At 36.9% G+C, this 14908-nt stretch overlaps 1 protein-coding gene across 10 annotated transcripts in view; it reads left to right on the top strand.

Moving 5' to 3' along the window:
• Window positions 1-14361, top strand: part of AURKA (aurora kinase A) — a 20943-nt gene extending 6582 nt beyond the window's left edge. For 9 of the 10 annotated variants that reach the window (XM_077113486.1, XM_077113477.1, XM_077113457.1 and 6 more), the window contains exons 5-9: window positions 921-1112; window positions 1987-2125; window positions 10790-10938; window positions 13123-13297; window positions 13430-14361. In XM_077113486.1, coding sequence (XP_076969601.1) covers window positions 921-1112; window positions 1987-2125; window positions 10790-10938; window positions 13123-13297; window positions 13430-13615 — 841 coding nt within the window. In that variant the 3' untranslated portion in view covers window positions 13616-14361. The remainder of the gene's footprint in view (window positions 1-920; window positions 1113-1986; window positions 2126-10789; window positions 10939-13122; window positions 13298-13429) is intronic. The other variant, XM_077113437.1, reaches the window with a different exon arrangement.
• The last annotated feature ends 547 nt before the right edge of the window (window positions 14362-14908 follow it).

Raw genomic sequence — 14908 nt, forward strand, 5'->3', positions numbered from 1 at the left:
AGTTTTCTTTTTAATGTTTTTCAAATTTAGAAAATGCTTGTATGACTCTTTTATACCTCGAATTGTGTAAAATAAAAAGTTTCCTTTTATTCCCCCGAAATGACCACTGTATGTGGTTTATGTATGTTTTTAGACTTTTTTTGCTTTTAGACTTTTTTCTGTATACAAAAGTGCAAATTTAAAAAAAGGCAAAACACAAAAATGGCAGACCTACAATGCATATGTTTGTATGATTGTTTTGACAGTGCCAATATAATTATTGTATTTGTTCATTATAAGGTTGGATACAAGATTTTCCCCAGAAATTTTCCCAATTTCCGAATTATGTAAATTCTGGAATGTAGTAGGAGGAACCAGGAATGAACCTACTTTTTTGCTTTTAGCTGTCTAATGAAGGCTTTCAGAGTCTTATTTCAGGGATTCTCTGCACCAGCTGCCCTATGGTTCCCTTTGTAACAGTGGCTCAGTCTACCCCCAGAGTGGGTCTCAACCCAAGAGGATGTTAGCATCTTTGGAGATGCAGAAGGAGGATGGAGAAAAAGCTCAGAGATAATGCTGAAGCATTCTTCTCTCCCAATTGCCTATCAGATCCTTTTTTATTTTCTTAAGTGTTATGTCTTTGGTAGGTCTATACTCTTGAGCATAATACAGCTTTGAAACATTTCCCATTTGATTCTTCAGCTCTAAAAGTCTAAGATGTTTCCCATCACTGATTAACACAGCTGATGGCAGTTGGAGGAAGTGGGCGTTGCATGTTTGTGGTGATTCATGAACTGTGGTGATTGGCTTGATTCTTACGAAGGATACAGATCAAGTACAATTCTAGATATAAAATTATTTATAGAATGTTATTTACTTGTTGATAAACCATTAGAAAAATTGTTTTCTTCACATTTTAAAATGCCCATGTTCTCTCCTAGAAGGCAATGGGCTTTGGAGGATTTTGAAATTGGTCGCCCGCTGGGTAAAGGAAAATTTGGTAATGTTTATTTGGCAAGAGAAAAACAAAGCAAGTTTATCCTGGCTCTTAAAGTATTATTTAAAGCTCAGCTGGAAAAAGCAGGAGTTGAGCATCAGGTGAGAAGAGAAGTAGAAATACAGTCTCACCTTAGGTAAGTCTTCAGATGGATGTTCAAAAAAATGGTATATAGAGCTCAAAGCAATCTTTTTCAAGGCGTGTGTCATGGTACCACAAAGAGTGAATAAATTTGTGATTTTTTTTTTTAAAGACTTATCTAGACCTAAGTGGTCTTGAAAAAAAATCTCTTGACAATTTACTGTTTTGTTAATGGAGTAATTTACATGAGCAAATATACTTTAATACTTTTATTTTTTGGTGGATATGAAGGATAACAATGCCTCTTATCCTTTATTAAACAGGGGTTGCAAACTGGTAGTCTGTTGTGGTTTTGTTTTTGTTTTGCTTTTCCAGCATTTGACAAATTTGAATAAGTTGCTAATACTTAAAGTCTGGCAGCATGAGGTCTATATCTGTGCATGACACAACTGCTGGAGTCAAGAAAGATCGGGAATTTACATTCTGGCCAGCTCCTCTCAGCAGCACAGATCTACTGCCCTTATTGAACACTGCTTATTTGTTGTCTCAGTATTTGGGTAGCAGACTACTGTGGAAATGCCATGTCCTTTTTTTTTCTTCTTTAATTTGTGTGGAATTAATATTTAACTGAATCTCTTCCCTAAGGAAAAAGATAACTAAAAGGCAGGAAATATTAGTCTTAACATATTGAAACCCATTAATATCTTGAAATTCCACATAAAATGATATGTGGATATGTGTATTTTTCTTTGGGATGGGTTTATGGCTTCATATTGTCAAGTGGGACTGGAGGTAGAGGGTGGGGGAGTCCATGACCAAAACTAGTTAGAAATCCCATTGATTTCACATGAGGGATTTGCTTGATATTTAGTACATATTTTTGTATTGGCTTCAAGACCAGATATTTAAGTATTCATCCTTCATTGCAGGCATCCTAATATTCTCAGACTGTATGGTTATTTCCATGATGCCACCAGAGTTTACCTAATTCTAGAATATGCACCTCTTGGAGCAGTCTATAGAGAACTTCAGAAGCTTTCCAAGTTTGATGAACAGAGAACTGCTACTGTAAGTTTCCATTTATCCAGTTCCCCCTCTATCTGTCCTACATAGCAATATACCTTTCATTAGAGTCAAGTGGGTTTTGTCTTATAGAGAGATACCTTAATAGGATCAAATATTTGAAATGGAGAAGGCAACATAGCTTGATTGTACTGTAAGCACAGATAATCAGGTGCCAGGTTGAATGTCATGGCTTATGTTTCCAAGTTGTCTTTCTGCAAAAATTTATGTAGCTACTTTGCCCACTCCCCTCCTTTTTTTTTTTTTTTTTTAAAGTAAAACATTTTAGAATAGTTGAGAGATTCACAGAAAAAGATAGTTCAGAGTCCTCACATACCCTATACTAGTTCCCCTTATTTAAAGTCTTCCTTTAGTATGGTACGTTTGTCACAGTGAATGAACCAACATTGATACATTATTAACTAAAGTGTATACTTTATTCAGAGTTCCTTAGTTTCCCCCATGATTAGATGGGGGTTATGGTTTTGGGAGGAAGACCACAGAGATAAAGTGCCCTTTCTATCAAGGGATACCAAGGATGCTTATTGTCAACCTGACTGAACACTCCTGGTGTGTTGACCTGAATTCCCTGGCTAAGGGAGTATTTGTCAGGCTTCTCCATTGTCAAGTTCCTCTTTCTCCTCCCGTTTTTATCTCATGCTCTTTGGAAGGAAGTCACCGTGCACACAGCCCATATTTAAGGAGTGGGGTGTTATGCTCTGCCTTCTTAAGGACAGAGTATCTATGTAAACTATTTGGAATTCTGCATGGGAGCTTTGTCTCTTCTCTATTCAATTATTTATTCACATATCAGTGTCAACTTAGTATTTATTGTATACTTTGGGATATAATCCGATACTGCTTTATTTTATGGCTCAGATGGTCCCAGCTTTGATCATCGAACACTCTTTCATTTGGCTCCTGTGTCCTTTTAACACTACCATCTTTCTGAGTTTTTTTTCCCCTTCGCATACTTTGAGCACTTCAAGGTGCTCCAGGTTTATCTGCATTCTGTAGTATCTATATTAAATGACACATGAGTTTATACAGTTGTCTCCAACTCTAATATACTGCCACATGGATCATTCTGGCCTCCTCCCCTTGCTTATCTGTATTCTTTCCAAAAGTGAGCAACCTGGCTCCTGCCATCCATTTACTTGATTGATGATTTTCAGTGTAATATTTAATAGTATCGAAATTGTTAACCTTCACCCCTTTGGAAAACAATTTCATCAACTAAAATACAGTGCTTATGTGCAGTTCCTTTTGTTTTTAGTCCTACAGATTGCATTCATTTCTCTTATTATTCAATGAGGTTTTTCTATGTTTGTAATATGGTTAGATTATTTCATCCCAGTTGCTTTCCTTTCTGGGATCCCTGGACCTCCTAAATGATTTTTTTTTTAATTTGCATACATTAAGGTTTACTTTGTACTGTAATAGTTTATGGGCTTTGACAGATGCATAATTGCCATGTAGTCACCATTACTATTTGATACTGAACAGTTTCACCACCCTAAAAATTCCTCTATGTTTCAACCATTCAACCCCTCCTTTCTTCCCCCCAAATCCCTGACAACCACTATCTGTTTTCCATTTCTATTATTTTGTCTTTTCTAGACTATCAGGTAATTGGAGTCATAACAGCATGTAACCTCTTTTAAATTGGTTTCCTCTCGCTTAGCAATGTGCATTAAGATTTATCTGAGTCTTTTCATTGCCTACCAGCTTATTCCTTTTTATCACTAAATAATATCGCATTGTGTGAATAGCCACAGTTTATCCACAGATATCTTGGTTGCTTCCAGTTTCTGGCAATTATGAATAATGCTGCTTATAAACATTTGTGTGCAGGTTTTTGTGGGGACATAAGTTTTCAGATCACCTGAGTAAATACTTAGGAGTGTGATTCCTAGATTGTGTAGTGAGACCATATATACATACACATTTGTAAGAAACTGCCCAGCTGTCTTCAAAAGTGGCCATACCATTTTGCATTCCTACCAGCAATGTATGCGAGTTCCTATTGCTCTATATTCATACCAGCAATTGGTATTTTCAAGCCAGGGCTTTTTTTAAAAAAATTATTTTTATTTTAGCTATTTTAATGGGTGTGTTATGGTATCTCATTTGAATTTGCATTTCCCTAGTGACAAATGATGTTGAGCATCTTCTCATATGCTTATTTGCCATCTGTATATCTTTGATTTGTCTGTATTGTCTATACTTTAAAGTGTTTTTTTTTTTTTAATTGTATGTTCTTTCATTTTGGATACAAGCCCTTCATCAGATGTATTTTGCAAATATTATCTCCCAGTGTCTGGCTGGCCTTTTCATTCTTTTACTTGTGTTTTTTGCAGAGCAGAGGTTTTTAATTTTAATGAAGTTCAGTGTATCATTTTTTTTTCTTTCATGAATTGTGCTTCTGGTGCCCCTCCTTTCTTTTGCAAATGAAATTGTTATAAGAAGTTAGTCTTTGGGCTGTGATGGATATTTTGATTTGTAATTCTGTTTCCTAGTGGAGAGCTCTAGGTTATGTACACTAATTTTCTCTCTTTTTGGCATTTATTTAAATGACATTTAAATTCAGGTCATTTTACTTCTGTCATCTGAAACCCCCCCACTATTGGTGAATGACCCTCTGGTCTTGTCTCTGTAATAACTTTTTTTTTCAACTTTTTTTATTGTATAATATAACATATACACAAACCAAAGAAAGGAAAAAGCAATAGTTTTCAAAGCATTCTCAACAAGTAGTCACAAGACAGATCCCAGAGTTTGTCATGGGTGACCATACCATCATCTCAGATTTTTCCTTCTGGCTGCTCCAGAACATTGGAGGATAGAAGGAATATTTTTTTTACCATCACAATTGACTTTTTTTCTTTTTCTTTTTTTGTGAAAAATAACATATACAGAAAAGCAATACATTTCAAAGCATAGCACAACAGTTAGTTGTAGAACAGATATCAGACTTGGGTTTGGGTTACAATTCCACTGTTTTTAGGTTTTACTTATAGCTGCTCTAAGATAATGTAGACTAAAAGAAATATCAGTATAACAATTCAGCAGTCATACTTGTTTGTCAAATCCTACCTTCTCTGTATAACCCCACCATCACGTTTGATCTTTCTCCCACTCTTTAGGGGCATTTGGGCTTTGCCCATTCTAACTTCTTCATGTTGGAAGGGGCTATCAGTAATAAGGGGTAGGGAGATGGAACTAGCTGATGTTCTGGAGAGGCTGGCCCCTCTAAGTTTCAGGACTTATCTGGTCCAGGGAGGTTATAGGTTTCTGGAAAGTTACCCTAGTGCGTGGAACTTTTGTAGAATCTTTTTTTGTATGTTGTATGGCAGGGCCACATTTTATTTATTTTTTTCCATGTGAGTATCCTGTTATTGCAGAACCATTTGTTGAATTTTTGCTTATTTGTTTTTTGGGGGGAAGTCCATGGACCAGGAGTCAAACTTGGGTCTCCCGCATGGCAGGTGTGAATTCTACCACTGAACTACCCTTGCATCGCGCCCCCCCCCCCCCCCCCGCCTTCCTTTGTAGAATCTTATATTTTGCCCTAGGTATTCTTTAGAATTGGCTGGACTTGTTTTGGTTAAGGTTTGGAAAGTTGTGATAGGTAGCAATGTCTAACTGAAGTTTGCATAAGAGTGATCTCCAGAGTAGCCTCTCGATACTATTTGAACTCTCTCAACCACTGATACATATTTGTTACCCTTCTTTTCCCACTTTGGTCAGGATGGCATTGTTGATCCCACAGTGCCAGGGCCAGACTTTCACTCCTGGATGTCATGTCCCATGCAGCCGAGAGGCCAGTGATTTCACTTGCAGAGTTGGGTTTAGAGAGTGAGGCCACATCTGAGTAACAAAAGAGGTCCTCCAGAAGTAACTGAGGCATAGCTTTTGGTAGGCTAATCTTCTCAGCTACATATATAAGCTTCACAAGAGGAAGCCTCAAGATCAAGGGCTTGGCCTATTGATTTGGGTGTTCCTAATGTTTGATACAGTATCAGAGGTTTCCCCAGTGGTAAAGTTTAATACTTCTATATTTTTTCTCCCATCCTTCAAGGGACTTTGCCAGTACTTTTTGATTATCTACATAATAGGTCCTAGGATGTATCCAGGCATTAAATTAAGTTATATAGGATTAAAGGCTCTCATTCTTATTCTGGGCTCCCTGTATTTCGGTTATTTAAATGAGCTAGCCAGATAGGTTGAATTAGATTATGTACTATAGAAAATTTAGGTTCCACCAAATATGTTGTACAACTAATTGTGGTACTGTGCTTTGACATTTATTGCTTTTTTGTACATGTGTTATTTTTCACAAAAAAGAAAGAAAAAAGTCGATTGTGGAGATAAAAAAAATATTTAACCTTCTAGCCTCCTATATGAACAGCTAGAAGGAAAAATCTGAGAGGCTCATATGGTAGCCCATGACAAACTCTGGGATTTGTCCTGTAACTACTTGTTGAAGAAGAGTGCTTTGAAAACTATTGCTTTTTTATTTCTTTGCTTTGTATATATGTTATACAATAAAAAAGTTTAAAAAAAAAAAAAAAGGAAAGCCAGGTTCCAGACAAAATAAACCTTTCTTCCTTTGGTCTCAAAGAGTAGGTGCGGTTCTAAAACACAGACGATGTCTTCCTCACCCCTGTGTTCTGAACCACCTTAACCCCAACCTGATGGGCTTTGTTCCTATCTCTAAATACCCGGTTAGGGCGGGCCTTGGTGGCTCAGCAGGCAGAGTTCCCGCTGGCCATGCTGGAGACCTGGGTTCGATTCCCGGTGCCTGCCTATGCAAAAACAAACAAACAAACAAAAAAACCCAGGTTATACATATATAAAACCACTCTCAATCCAGAAATAATAACTACCACTCTGGACAAAATGTGACTGCTGTAAGAGTTTACCAGTCTAAGCTCCTGTTTCCTTATAAGCGTTTTCTAGAGGAGATCATACAGTAATTGCTCTTTTGCTTCTGGCTTATTTTGCCCCACCCAGTGTCCCGTAGGTTTATTTATAGTGTTGCATGCCTTACATCTTTGTTCCTTTTTGTAGCAGCAAATATTCAATCATATGTATACATCATCGTTCACCAACTCAGTCAGTGCATCCTTCAGCCACCTGCATTCATTAGGCATCATGTATAATGCCCAAAGTCCACAGTCCATCAACACTGTCAATTTTAGATAATTTCATTATTCCTAAGAGAAAGATAACCGATAAACACCCCTTCACCAAATAGGATATCTAAACCTCCCTTAACTCTTGTCCCTCCCCCCATTATTTATCCCTGCTGTTGCTGTGGTACTGCTGATGTTTTCCTGTTAAACATAGCCCATAGCATACAATAGTAGTTTTTCCCCTGTGTCCTGAAGTTAAACACTCTTTGTACAAGAATCATAACTTTGAAGATGTTCATTCAAGAACTTATTTATATTTGTAGTGTTAATCAGTGGGTTTATATAACCCCTTTCAATCATGTTCACCTTCAGTATGGTAATATTACTTATAGACCCACTAGTGAACTGCCTTCATTTCTATCTATTCCCTTACATTTGAGTTCAACCTCATTAGCTAACCGTTCACCCATCCATATGTAGCTTCTATGTACCTCTTAGTCCCCTATATTCTGTATTATAAGTCTCTGATTTTACCTTTACCATAGTCATAAAAGTGGAGTTATACAGTATCTATCCTTTTGTGTCTGGCTTATTTCACTCAGCATTGTGTCTTCAAGGCTCATCTGTCTTGTCACGTGCTTCAGGATGTCTTCTCATCTTATTGCTGCAAAATATTCCTTCATACATATATGCCACGTTTTGTTAATTCACTCTTCTGTTGATGGGCATTTGGATTGTTTCCATTTTTTGGCAATTGTGAATAGTTCTGCTATAAACATTGGTGTGCAGATGTCTGTTTGTGTCACTGCTTTCAGCTCTTCTGGTTATGTACCAAGTAGTGCTATTGCTAGGTCATAGGGCAACTCGATATTTACTTTCCTAAGGAAACGCCAAGCTGTCTTCCATAGCAGCTGCACCATTCATTATACATTCCCACCAGCAGTGCATAAGTGTCCCAGTTTCTCCACATCCTCTCTAACATTTGTAGTTTCCTGTTTGTTTAATAGCAGCCATTCTTACAGGTGTGAGATCATATTTCATTGTAGTCTTGATCTGCGTTTCCCTTATAACTAATGAAAATGAGCATCTATCTCTTCATGTGCTTTGAGCCATCTGTATTTGCTCTTCAGAAAAATGCCTTTTCATATCTTTAGCTCATTTTATAATTGGGTTGTTTGTTCTTTTGTTGTTGAATTGTGTGATTTCTTTATGTATACAGGATATCAAACCTTTGATGTGTGATTTCCAAATATTTTCTCCCATTGAGTTGGCTGCCTCTTCACCTTTTTGACAGTCTTTTTGAGGTATAGAAGCATTTGATTTTGAGGCATTTTCATTTATTTATTTTTTCTTTTATTGCTTGTGCTTTTGGTGTAAAGTTTAGGAAGCTACCTCCTATTATTAGGTCTTGAAGATGTTTCACTGCATTTTATTCTAGGAGCTTTATGGTACAGGTTCTTATATTTAGGTATTTGATCCATTTTGAGTTAATTTTTGTTTAGGGTATAAGGTAAGGGTCCTCTTTCATTCTTTTGGCTATTGATATCCAGTTCTCCTATGCCCATTTATTGAAAAAACTATCTTATCCAAGTTCAGTGGATTTGGGGGCCTTGTCAAAAATCAGTTGACCATGCAATAACATTTTATTTTTGGTGGGGTGGTGGGGGGTGGCGGTGTGTGTGGTTCAGGAATCCAACCTGGGTCTCCTGCATGAAAGGTGAGTATTCTACCTCTGCATGCAATAACATTTTAAAACTTAAGGAATCATATTTCTTCTGTTGTTATCTATAACTTTTTTCACTGAATGAATGTTATTGACATTTTTCAGGCCAAAAAATTCTGTATAATTTTGTTAATCATAAATGTTTGCCCTCTGACAAGTAGAAATAGATCTGTTTTATTTGCTGTTTTAGTATTCATAAAGCAAGTTGCCAAATTTAATTGGCAACTATTCTTGTGAATTGGCCTATAGGGCCAACTTTCTCTTAGATCAATAAGGAAATCTGCGCTCATTACTGATTGTGATTTTGCCAAAGGTATTTGTATTTTTTTCCCGGGTTTCTTTTTCCTTTAATCTTACCTAAGATGAGTATTGCTTATTTATTTTGGTAGGTTAATCTTTTTCTTTAGTTTCTAATATTGCTGTCATACTTGGAAGTTCTTATCCCACACCAAGAATATAAGAATATTTACATATTTTCTTCTTGTTAGTTCTGTTAGAAGACTAATTCTTCCCTTATATCTAAGGCCTCTCTGCAGATGGAATTTATTTTGGTGTAAAGACATAGCTCTTTGAAAGAATGATAGACTGATATTCCTTTTAGATTATCAGAAGATTATCAGTTAGGGAGATGGGGCTGTAAGTGCATACATACATATATATGCACACATACACTCATATATATGTATTTCAAAACCTGTTTGTTTTCTGGCTAACTCAGATAAAGTTAGAGAAATTTTAGGAACTCTCTCATATCTACTGTCTAACAAAATATGAGGTGTGGAGTAGGTTTCAGCTTGCTTAAAACTGCAGGGAAAATCCATTACCCTCTGGAATTCTAATGTGCGCTCTCAAGGCAGTCATCAACTCAAGGTGTATGATATGAGACCCTCTTTCTTTGTCTTCACCTTCAGTTTATTATGGTCTAAATTTGGGTCTTTGGCTTTGAGCTGAAAGAATGAAAGATGTCTTTTCCAATGGTAACATTTGGTTTCTGTCCACTTGTTCAGTAGACCTTTTTGTTGTAAAATGTTCCATTTCATCTACCAACTAGATGAAAACAGTTCTTCTTTAACCTTAGCTAGAGCTAAATACATACTTTGAAAATACAAATTATTCTTATTCTTATGTGAGAACGAATTGTTGACCTGCTTGCCAAATCTTTCTGAGTCTGGTACTAGAAACTCTTAAGAGATTGGCAATTTAAGGAAATAAGAGTAACTAACAAAAGGATTGAACTGCTTATGTACTTAAGTTCACTACTGAATTATGTGTAAAAATGCTCTTTAACCTACACTTAATTTTATTTTCTGTTGTTCAGGATTATTTTCCTCCTGATATTCTGCAAAATTTTTAACTTCACAAAAATCCTTTTGTTGTATTGAATGATCTTTTAAGAATGGGAATTGACTGCACTTGAAAGTTTTTTGGAGTGCTTTTAAAACTCATTGTTCATGTTCCTCCATCTCTAACTTTTACCTTAGTTAATTGCTGCTGAGACATAAATTGTCATGTGGAGTTGTAGTGATAGCTCATCAGTGTTCTGCCTTTCAGTATCACATCTGCTGCCTCAGCCAAATTAACTTAATGCTGAGTAATTGTACTTCATGCTAAACACTACAAATAGGTTCATTTGATTTATGCAGACCATCCATTGTTTCTACAGTGTTTTTTTTTTTTTTTGTACAGTGCTTGTTTTAAAACCTGCAAAACTTGTTTAAAATCTATGTTGGGTTTCTTTCCAGAAGAGATGTCTAAAATGAACTTGTATAAAATCTAAAACTTGGACTTTCAATATTTTTCTTTTAATAGTATATCACAGAATTGGCAGATGCTCTGTCTTACTGTCATTCAAAGAAAGTTATTCACAGAGACATCAAGCCAGAGAACCTGCTCCTCGGATCAGCTGGAGAGCTTAAGATTGCAGACTTTGGGTGGTCGGTACATGCCCCATCCTCCAGGTACGTCTTAGAGTTGGAAGTTGTTTGGTGTAGCAAAAGCCCCGGGGATCATGAACTAAATGGTAAAATAGTTAAGCATAATTTTGTCCCTAGCTATGCTAAGTTGGGGCAGGTGATTGACACAGAAATACCTTGGAGTAATCTAGGTCTAATAATAAGTTCCTGTCTTTAAGATAACTTTATTTGCAACCATTTTTTGGGTATTTACAGTGTTCTAGGCCTGCGAATAAAGATGCATAAGGTCCTTAGAGGGTAATAAAGGAGACAGTAAGGAACCAGATATGACAAGTGAGGTACAGAACAGGATGAGCAGAGGGGGAGGAGTTTCTACCTTGGTGGACAGAGACTCTGGCTCCTTCCTGGACAGGGGAAACGGAACAAGTCTCAGGGTAGCATGTGTAGAGATCCAGAGCTGAGGGAGCCCAGTATTGTGGGCATGGTTAAGCAGAAAATGGTTGGAGGAACTGTGAGAGTTCAAGATTCTCTTCAGTTTTCTTTTTGTCCTCTCTTGTCCTCTTTTAAAGCTGAAGCAGAGAGATCAAGTAAGGAAACAATTAAGACCTTACATGAACTTTACATGGGGGGAAAAAGGCTAAAGTATTCTCTATTGGGTTAAAATATGCTTTTGAAACCTCATGTGTTGAGGTATTCTAAAGCATACATTAACTGATTAGAGTTGGTCAACTTTGGGGGAAGATTTCAAAATTATAGCTAGATTCTTTAAAAAATAAAGCCAGTTTTTAGGAAACTACATAGCTTAAAATAGATGACATGGGCCGGGGAAGTGGGGATTACTGTTTTTGTTACTGACCACTTCTAATCTCCAACAATGCACTAGGTCTGTTGCACTCTTCTCCCCCCCCACCCCACACACCTATTGTTAATGAGAGCTGTTGTCACCTGGTGATGTAAGAATCTTAGGTATCATAGAGTCACAGGGTTAAAATAGACTTTAACATGTCCAGTGGTTCTCAACCTTCTATATCACAGATACCATCATGATAGAAAAGAAATAGCTTATTTCCTTTCTGAAAAGCACATCTATATAAATGATTTATGTACTATTGTTTGAGAACTCCCTGATTTAGTCTGTCTCCTAACATTGGTGATGAGGGATTAGATGTCCGGAGGGGTAGCTCCTTGTTCCCAGGTCACAATTCAATTGAGTACACATTTGCATGCTCATTGAGGGCCAGGCATGGATAAATACTGTGCCAGAATTGATAGTTTAATACCAGTTGCGAAGAATGACTGATAAAAGCGACAAAAATCTACATGGTCTTTGCTCAGGATTTGACCTCTGCCATCCCCAGCTTTTTTTTTTTTTTTTTTAAACATTTTTCATTGTGAAATATTAGATACAAAAAAAGCAATAAATCCCCAGCTGATTTCCAACATTTGTTTTGAAAATTGAAACAGAAATGTTGAATGTAGTTAGTTGAAAGCATATCTGACTATCCAGTGCATACATTCAGTAGCATTTTGCTATACTTAATCAGAACGCAACCAAGGTTCATGCATTGTATTTGATTGTCTCTATGGTCTTCAATCCAGATCAGTTTTTAAATGGAATTTTCTGATTGTGGTGTCACTTAACTTGGTCCTTGCACTTTCTGAAAACTGAAAGTTAGGTCTAAAGATCTGAAAGATTCAGGTTAAGAATTCTGGGCTAGAATACTGCATAGGCGATATATTGCCACCTCAAGGATTTCAGTATTTCTTGTACCAGTGATCTGTCAGAAGGCAATGTGCATGTATAACCCAAACCGAGTGCTTTCATGATGGGACAGTTTTAGTTTCGTGTTATTAAGTGTCACCTTAGCTTCTTAAGGTCTATGCTTCCTACATATCTGTAATATGAAAACACATGTAGAACTTCAAATTGTATTTACAGAGAATTTTGCATGCTACTCTTAGGTAGTAATGATCATTCTAACTAATTATATTTTAGGATTATTCAAGGAGGTTCTAGAGTTGGAAAGATTTGGAGCCAAGCTTGGTTGCTACTTGTATGACTATTTTCTATTCTAAAAAATGGGGATTTCTAATAGTACCTACTTCATAGGATGGTATTTGGCCTAGAGAAAGTACTCAAATGTTAATATAATGGTTAATGATTTTTTTAGGCGCTATCGTGATAACTTTAGAAAACATGTCAGCCTGCATCCTTCTCTCCATTTTTAGGAGAACCACTCTCTGTGGAACCCTTGACTACTTGCCTCCTGAGATGATTGAAGGCAGAATGCATGATGAGAAGGTGGATCTTTGGAGCCTTGGAGTTCTTTGCTATGAATTTTTAGTTGGGAAACCTCCTTTTGAAGCAAATACATACCAAGAGACTTACAACAGAATATCAAGGGTAAGACATGACTAGAGAGGATCCATCATTTCCCTTAGAATTCTTTCCCAATGGGATCTGAATATATATGTATATATATATTATTTGGTATTTCTGAAACATGTTTTGTGACCATAATCTATTTTATTTCAGGTTGAATTCACATTCCCTGACTTTGTAACGGAGGGAGCCAGGGACCTCATTTCAAGACTGTTAAAGCATAATCCAAGCCAAAGGCCAACTCTAAAAGAAGTACTTGAACACCCCTGGATCACAGCAAATTCATCAAAACCACCAACTGGCCAAAAAAGCAAAGAATCAACTAGCCAACAATCTTAAGAATCTTGTAGGGGGAGAATTCTTTGAGCCCAGGCTGGTATATACTCTGGCAAGAGAATGCTACTGAAACTCAAGCCTACCCTTAATCACCATTGCTACAGAAAATGTTACTTTATTATTATTTTTTAAAAATTTACTGAGCAGGCAGTACTTCAGCTATTTCTATTCAGAAAGCTCTTCTTCAATAAACATGATACTCTGAAGTGAAAGTGGCAGTGATAATCGTGCTAATTTTACTGGCCTTATAACCTCGAGGCAGGGTTCAACTGCAGCTGCCCCAGCAACCCGTGCAGCGTGAGGAATCTTGTGGAAGAAACAGAGTCTGGTTGTGGAAAGTGACGACTTCCTGACTTGATCAGTTCAAGAGCAGTGCAATAACCTTCCAAGTACCTGAGTGTGTGTGTAACTTATTGGGTGGCCAAGGCTGGCAAAGCTGTTGGAATGAATACTTGATTCTTTTTAAAGACTTTTGCATAGATTTGTATTTTACTTCAATAGCATCTCCTCAGGAAGGCTCTCAATGTCTGTCTATCCTCCTGTTAGGCCTGGTTGGGTGCTTAATCTTCTTTAACCACTTATCCCCTATGAGACTTTATGAAATAGGAGCACGTGCTCTACCTCCATTTCGGGACTCACTTGGGACATCTGCAAAATATCTCAAAACGTTTCTAAATGTTAAGGCCTTTTTTTTATTACATTGGAGATACAGCATGTGTGCAAACTTTAAAAATAAATGAATAAATACATCTGCGGTGCACTGTAAGCTTTTCCACCATCTATTCATTATGGCCTTGAAATGAGCAGGCACCATGAGTGTGTCTACTCTTTTGGTCTGTCTCTCAGGTTCAGTGTTCTCCTAATTCATAGTTATATATTTGTGTATGTAATGTGCCTGTTTGCCAACAACTTCATATGTTCGTCAACCAAAAAAAAAAGGTGAATTTGAGAATGATGAAGGAAAACTTGGAAGTACTGAACTTTGAGCTAATAGAGAGTAGGCTTTTATGGCTAACTCAATGGAAGAGACTAGATAGCAGAAATAGCTAAATATAAGTGATTAACATGAAGAAACTTGAAAATAGGACTGGGTTGAAACTGCAGTGTTCACTTTGTCCTCTTAAAACAGAAGAGCTGTGGTTCCCGTAGAAGTCTTGAGCTGAACCATTTTTCTATTTCCAAAGTAGTCCTGTCTCATCCATCCAAGCTATAGTTGACATGACTAACTTCACCAGTGATACTAACAGAAACTTCTATGATATCTTCCCAAAGAGAATCCCACTCAAGCAAAGAAAA

This window comes from Tamandua tetradactyla, chromosome 1 (genome assembly GCF_023851605.1).
Source record: "Tamandua tetradactyla isolate mTamTet1 chromosome 1, mTamTet1.pri, whole genome shotgun sequence".
NCBI lineage: Eukaryota > Metazoa > Chordata > Mammalia > Pilosa > Myrmecophagidae > Tamandua > Tamandua tetradactyla.